At 46.9% G+C, this 8,020-nt stretch overlaps 1 protein-coding gene across 1 annotated transcript in view; it reads left to right on the forward strand.

Moving 5' to 3' along the window:
- The first annotated feature begins 7,379 nt into the window (after nucleotides 1–7,379).
- The window catches only part of SET (SET nuclear proto-oncogene), a 9,391-nt gene continuing 8,750 nt past the window's right edge, over nucleotides 7,380–8,020 (forward strand). Inside the window, exon 1 of the mRNA XM_030885126.2 lies at nucleotides 7,380–7,480. Within this exon, the coding sequence (XP_030740986.2) occupies nucleotides 7,399–7,480 (82 nt within the window). The 5' untranslated portion in view covers nucleotides 7,380–7,398. The remainder of the gene's footprint in view (nucleotides 7,481–8,020) is intronic.

Raw genomic sequence — 8,020 nt, forward strand, 5'->3', positions numbered from 1 at the left:
CTAATGAAACCCAAATGAAGACTGCGTATGATAATGGGACAAGAGGAAACTCAAAGGAAATAGAGAAAAGAGCTAGGAGGCAAAGGGCATTGATAGAGGTCTAAATACAGGCATGTACATATATAAATATATTTATATATGAGGATGGGGAAATAGATCTATGTGAATTATTTATAGGTTTAGTATTAAGATAGCAGAAGGACATTGGGCCTCCACTCAAGTACTTCCTCAATGCAAGAATACTTTCTTCTATTAAATTGGCATTCTATGATGCTCACTTTCCCGACACAACTGCCGAAGACAAAGAATAAGTAAATGTGGTGAAGAAAGCTGATGGTGCCCGGCTATCAAAAGATATAGAGTCTGGGGTCTTAAAGGCTTGAAAGTAAACAAGCGGCCATCTAGCTCAGAAGCAACAAAGCCCACATGGAAGAAGCACACCAGCCTGTGTGATCACGAGGTGCCGAAGGGATCAGTTATCAGGCATAAAACCACAAAAAATCATATCATTGTGTGCTCACCTCCCTGATACGATCACTGAAGACAAATGGGTGCATAAGCAAATGTGGAGAAGAAACCTGATGGTGCCTGGTTATCAAAAGATATAGAGTCTGGGGTCTTAAAGGCTTGAAGGTAAACAAGCGGCCATCTAGTTCAGAAACAACAAAGCCCACAAGGAAGAAGCACACCAGCCTGTGCGGATCACGAGGTATCGAAGGGATCAGGTATCAGGCATCATCAGAACAAACAATCATATCATTGTGAGGGGGAGCGTGGAGTGGGGACCCAAAGCCCATCTGTAGGCAATTGGACATCCCCTTATGGAAGGGTCATGGGGAGGAGACGAGCCAGTCAGGGTGCGACGTAGCAACAATGAAAGATACAACTTTCCTCTAGTTCCTAAATGCTTCTTCCTCCCCCACTATCATGACCCGAATTCTACCTTGCAACTCTGGCTAGACCAGAGGATGTACACTGGTACAGATAGGAACTGGAAACACAGGGAATCCAGGACTGATGATCCCTTCAGGACCAGTGGTGAGAGTGGCGATACTGGGAGGGTGGAGGGAGGGTGGGTTGGAAAGGGGGAACTGATTACAAGGATCTACATGTGACCTCCTCCCTGGGGGACGGACAACAGAAAAGTGGGTGAGGGGAGACATCAGACAGGGCAAGATAGGGCAAAATAATAATTTATAAATTATCAAGGGTTCATGAGGGAGAGGGTAGTGGGGAGGGAGGGGAAAATTGAGGAACTGATGCCAGGGGCTTAAGTGGAGAGCAAATGTTTTGAGAACGATGAGGGCAATGAATGTACAAATGTGCTTTACACAATTGATGTGTGTATGGATTGTGCTAAGACTTGTATGAGCCCCTAATAAAATGATTTTTAAAAAAATGAAACCCACAGGGGTTGCCGTGAGTCAGCATTGACTTGATGGCAGCGGGTTTGGTTTGGAGTTTGTCATTTTGCTGCAAATATCCTTGAACATGGTGATACCTACAGGGTCAACTTATGAAAACTTCTTAGACACAAACAAACGCCTTGAAGGAATGAGTTCCTGGGCCTGGGGCTCTGGACCATGGTCTCAAGACTCTCCAAAGTCACTTGGCATAACATCACCCACAACGTCAGTGTCTTTTGCCGAGGAGGCGATCCAGAATCCGAGCTCTGGCTTTCATTTGCTTTCCCTGACAACGTCGGGGCACCTGTCCCCAGAGAGCACGTTTGGCTGCCAACAACAACAACAAAGGGAGGTTTGCGTGTCTCAGAGGGGTCTGGGGAGAGAACCTTGGTGGTCTCCTTTCAAAAAAAAAACAACCAACCAGCCACGGAACCCCAGAAGGAGGTGGACTCGACTGTAGCGCATGTGGAATCAAAATACGTTTGATGGGAAGAGCTGTTTCGTTTTGTCTTGTTGAGGCTCGACGTTCCAACTGTGTTCAAAGGCAGGAGCCTGTCTTTGTCTAGTGCTGCGATCACAGTACCTCTACAAGCTGAAATTCGTTCTCTCCGTTTAGGAAGCTAGATGGCGGAGCACCGGCTCTAAGGAATTGCTTCCTTGCTCTATTTTTTTTCAATCATTTTATTGGGGACTCATACAACTCTTATCACAATTCAGACATCCATCCATGGTGTCAAGCACATTTGTACATTTGTTGCCCTCATCATTCTCAAAACATTTGTTCTCCACTTAAGCCCCCGGCATCAGCTCCTCTCTCTCTATCCTTATCCCCTTTCAATTCAGCCTTTCTCTCGACATTCCTTCCTCCTCCCTGCCCTTGAATTCAGGCCAATTCATAGTGACCCTACAGGACAGGGTAGAGCTGACCCTGGGTGCTTCCAAGACTGATAACTTTTTTTTTTAAATCATTTTATTGGGGCTTGTACAATTTTTACCACAATCCATCCATTGTGTCGAGCACATTTGTTGCCATCATCATTCTCAAAACATTTGCCTTCTACCTGAGCCCTTAATATCAGCTCCTCATTTCCCCCCTCCCTCTCCATTCCCCTCTGCCTCAAGACTGATAATGTCAGGTACTCCAGCATAGGCGCTGGGGCGTCCATTACACACTCCCATTGGTCCAAGCTATGGAAACAAAGGAGTGGCACAATGCACATGCTCAGAGGGGCTTGAGTGCCAGGGTGGGCTTCTCTGCACTGGTAGTTCATGCCATGGGCTGGTTTCTGCTGCAGCTGCCCTTTGAGGACTGGTAGGAGGTCGGAGGGCAGCTGTGGCTCTGGCCGGAGCTGGGGTTTGTAGTTTGACTGTGACCAGGCTCGTTCTTTGTCCTTGATGGTTGTCACACCCTTCCCATCTCTGCCCTCTTGTTTAATCTCTGGAATATCAAAATACAACAGAATCCTCCAGATCGTATCCTGCCTCATTCACATCAGAGAGATGAGTGTTTATAACACACACGGCCATAGATCAGGTCACAAATGGGGGATCATGACATCATGTTGAGAGAACCATGGTCCCGTGAAATTGACACTTTTTGGGGGGGGAGACACAATTCATAATAGAGCCAAAGTACCCTTAGAAACTGACAAAGAGCTGAGGCATGGAGGGAGTAAAGGGACTCTTCTCTTTTTCTTCTTTTGTAGAGAACCCTTTTCTACCTCAACTTCCTCTAGACAACTCCGCTTTTTATTTACATTGACACCATGCATTGAGGCTTCAGATTGATTTTGTTCAAAGAGTAAACAACTGGAAACAAGCAAAACAAAGCAAGCGAACATCTTACCATCTCAAAGGTTGCAAAATGCATGGCCTAAAAAAATGACAATGAGCTGAGGATACGTATTTTTTGGCCCACCCAATGCTTTGGAAACGTTTAATTAGTCGCCAACTTTTAAAAAAAATCCAGAAATTTCACAATTAAAATTTGCATACTAATGAAGAGTGGATAACAAAAGATACAGTTGAAAATTGCATCTCTGGCTTCTCTTAAAAATAAAGTATGGGCCGGGGTTTCGTAAATAAATAAAGAAATAAAAGTAAATAATAATTTACAAATTATCAAGGGTTCATGAGAGAGGGAGGGAGTTGGGAGGAGGGGAAAAAATGAGTTGATACCAAGGGCTCAAGTAGAAAGAAAATGTTTTGAAAATGATGATGGCAACAAATGCACACTTGTGCTTGACCCAATGGATTGTGATAAGCGCTGTATTAGCCCCAACAAAAGGATTTGAAATATATAAAATGAAGTAATCTAGCAACACAGGCTTCACCAATCCATTTGCAAGCACTGGCTGTGTCCTACGGCCTGGGGGAGGGTTGACAAAGGGCTGCCCCTGTCTATTACTGGCTGCTGGTGAGTCAGGACCTGAGTTAGGGTAACGTCACACACAACCCGGTGAAACACTGCCCAGTCCTACACCAGCCCCGGGACCAGATGGATGTCATCCATAGGGTTTGCCATGGGGTAATTTTTGGAAAGTAGTAGATCATCGAGTTTTCCTTTCTAGTTTGTCTTAGTCTGGAAGCTCTGATGAAATCTGCATAGCAGCATGCACGCCTCTACTGACAGTGGTAGGTGGGTGGTAAGTGCACATTGGGTGCGTCCACTGGGAATCGAACCCTAGAGGGTGAGAATTCTGCCACTGAATAACCAATGACCCCTCTCTAGCTCCACACATGCACAGAAACCAAACGCATCCATGTAACGAGCCCCAGACCCAGAAACGGAGGGTCACCGATACCCTAAAGTCCCTCATGTCCCCTTCCAGTGATTCCTCACCCCTGCGACACACAGGGACCCGCACTGTGCACTTGTTTATACAAAGGAAATCATCCAGTGTACGCCAATTTGTGCTTTTGACTTAATAGGATGTCTGTTTGTGAAGCTGTAGTTCATACATGTTTTTATTGCTTTATGCTGGTCCTTCATGTGAATAGCCTACAGTGTATTTATCCTACTGTTGATGGACCTTTGTGTTGTGTCCAGATTTGGGCTATTGCGAATCTTGTTATTATGAACATTCTTGCACACGTTTATCACACAAATGCATGCTAACACATGCCTTGACATGCATTTCTAGCAGAGTTGCTTCGGTAGATGTGGACACACAATTACTTCAGGTCGTGTCAACTTACCTTCCCACTGCCTATTGTCGGTTCCAATCGCTGGTTCCCAGTCGTTGTTATTACCTGTCATCCCCAGACAAGAGGCTTCTTTTTTAACTATAACCTTCTGCTCTCTAAACTTGTCTATCTAGGTGTGAATTCTAAATGAGATCCTTAGGTCTTCTCAGAGATACCTGCTTTCCTCTGCTTTGACATTCTTGCTTGTTGCTTTTATTGTTTGACTCATAGCGAGCTGACGTATAAGAGAATGAAATGTCGTGTGGTTCTGCACCTCCTTCATGACTGTTGCTGTCTGAGAGTCCATTGTTCTGGTGGTCACTGTGTCAGTCCACTTCACTGAGGCCCTCTGGCCTTCACCAACACACCACCAAACAGAACGTTGTGTTCTAACTATTGGCCTTTCCTGATGACGTGAGTTGGAGTCTCACCACGCTAAGACAAGGAACATTCTGATTGCATTTCCCGCCACTCTACTCTTAAAAAATTAAGGAGCCCTGATGGCATCGTGATTACGAGTTGGGCTGCTAACAGCAAGGTCAGTGGTTTGAAACCACCATCTGCTCCTGGGTGGAAAGACGGAGCTTTCTAGTCTCACACAGAATTACAGTCTTTGAAACTCACAAGGGCAGTTCTACTTTGTCCTGTAGGGTCGCTATGAGTTGGCATTCAGTTTTGAGGGTTTTTTCCATTGAGTGAAATTTGCACAGAAAATTGGTTTTCCATTCAACAATTCAGACACCTTTTGTTTTTGACATTGTTTGTATTCCCACAATGCAACAGTCCTCTTCCCACTTCCTCTTTGTGTTTCTTGTTTCCAAGTCCAGTGGTATTCAACCTTCCTAATGCCGCGATCCTTTCATACAGTTCCTCATGTTGTGGTGACCCCCAACCATAAAATTATTCTTGTTGCTACCTCATCACTGTCATTTTGCTACTGTTATGAATCGGGCGACCCCTGTGAAAGGGTCGTTCAACCCCCAAAGGTAAGGTGACCAGATTTTAACATTAGTAAAGCGGGACACCATTGCTAAAACTCATACCCTGGCGAAATAGCCACATGGTAGCCGAAAACCGTATACCCTAGCTTGTTGTGCATTCTTTCCAAAAAATCAGAACTTTAAAAAAATGCCAGGGGATGCGGGAAAAATTGTTAAAAATCGGGACTGTCCGGCCAAAAGTGGGATATCTGGTCACCTTACCCAAAGGGGTCGCGACCAACAGGTTGAGAACTTCTGACCTAGTCCTTCTTTCCTCCCGTCAGCTGTTTCCTGAGCTCGAATTGCTCTGTGGATCTCAGGTGTTGATTGTTCTAAGGAGTTCTTGCCTCTCTGGTGTTGACCTTATCAGCCTGTTTTGTTTGGCTCCAAAGTGAACCACCACTGGATGAGTTCAGTTCCAGGTTTAAAGGGTGACTAAGGACCACATCTTTCTTCTGAGATGCAACGGGTGGTTTCAAACTGCTGACCTTGTGGTTATTAGCCGAACTTGCAACCCCCTATGCTATAGGATCCCTAAGAGTCTGAAAAGATTTGATTGCTGTGAAGAAGCCTTGTGCCTAAGGAACTTCCTTTGCCACGGAGTCAATTCTGACTCACAGTGATCTTGTACAGGGCTTCTGAGTTTTTAAATCATCACCGAAGCAGATAGCCTCATCTTTCTCTCCTAGAGAGACTGGTGGGTTTGTACTGCTGAACTTGGAGTTAGCAGTCTGATGCTTACCTGACAGCGCCACCAGGGCTCCGTAATTATCAAAATCTTTTTTTTCTTTTAAAAAACCCTATCATTTTATTTATTTTGTTATTCTGGAGAACAGACACAGCAAAACACACACTAATTAGTTCAACAGTTCCTACATGCTGCTTTTAAATTTCTTGACTACTAAAAAAAAGAAAAATCACTCCCTTTAGCGGAGAACGACATTCAGTTTCATGCCTATGACTTTTCAGAAAGCGATTGCTTCTTCTGGGGTGCCTGTGGTGGGTGGGTTTGAACCACCAACTTTTGGGTAGACCAGCGCTTAGCCCTTTGGGCCACTCAGGGTGATTAAATTTTTCACTCAACATATAGGCTCCCAAACTTGTGTGGCCTACTGCCCCCTTCTCAGGAAAAAAAAAAATTAAGTCAGTATCTTCCCCCCCACCTCCCCTCAATGGAAAATTGTTGCATCTATAATCCAAGATAAAAGTGTAGATACCTGCTCTTGCAACTCCCTCCCCATCTCCATCATTCCAGTCCCGCCCAGGGAGCAGTATCGCGTGCTTGGGGAAACGGAGATCTAAGGTCATTTTTCTGAATTCTGAGTGGCAATCCAGAAAGTTGGGAAGCCAGATAGGGGAATGCATGTGTGTGAGAGACTGTCCCAGAACTAGCAGTAGGTGTTTTAGTCTCCAGGAGACCAAAAAAAAAAAAAAAAACCGGAGGCTAATTCTTAGGGAGGGAAAGCCTGCCTACCTACGGAATTTGGGAAAGGGCAGGGCCGAGTGCTGGTTCTTCTTGAAGTAGCGCTCCTTCCAAGAACTGAGCTAAAAGGAAGAGCCCAAGGCCGAGACACCCGGCCCAGAGATGCAGGTTGGGAGTCAAAGGAGTTCCTCCTGATTGGAGGGTGAGTGGGAAGTCGGAAGAGATAAGACGGGCGCGGGAGGCCGGGGCCCAGTGTGTCAATGTCATGTAAATATCCCCTCTAGGCGGGGTGGCTCCGGCGGAGACTTAAGCGCGTGCACTTTCAATTCTCCAGGCGCTCTCTACCAGCAGCCAGCAGCTCTTTCGCGCGTTTCTCGGACTTCGCGGGCAGACCGCGAGCAGCATGGCCCCTAAGCGCCAGCCTTCGAGCCTGCCGCAAATGAAGAAACCCAAGGTGCAGGGGACCCCGGCCCCCCCGAAGGAAGGTACGTCCCCGGACGACGTTCTACTGGTGACTTAGGGGCGTCCGAAGGGTGGACTGTACGCGATTCACCCCTTCCCACCCACCCGCCTTAAAACGTGGCTCTAAAGTTTCCTGGAGGGCTTTAGGGATTGGGAATGGGGGTTCCGTTTGTGCGGAACCCCCGGGAAGGATGAGCTCCCGGAGCACCTGGGGGGTAACCTGCGGGGGCTCCGCGGCGACGCTGCGCTCGTCGGACCTGCACTCCTGGCTGGGGAGACCCTTGGTTCTGGGCAGTCTGAGGCTGGGGTGACATGCGGGCCCGGCTTCCCTGTCACCCCTCTGCGCCGTGGCACCCCCCCGAGCCCTGGTGGTTCAACTTCCTCACCACCTCTCCGCGCCGTTTCCTTCTTCCTGCCACTCCGGCCCGATCCCTGCCACCTCCTCCCCATCTGGCTTCCAGTTTCCTATTGACTCATAGCGAGCTGACGTATAAGAGAATGAAATGTCGTGTGGTTCTGCACCTCCTTCATGACTGTTGCTGTCTGAGAGTCCATTGTTCTGG

The sequence above is a fragment of the Echinops telfairi genome, unplaced genomic scaffold (assembly GCF_000313985.2).
Source record: "Echinops telfairi isolate 266 unplaced genomic scaffold, ASM31398v2 ScPeMD7_22;HRSCAF=79, whole genome shotgun sequence".
Taxonomy (NCBI): Eukaryota; Metazoa; Chordata; class Mammalia; order Afrosoricida; family Tenrecidae; genus Echinops; species Echinops telfairi.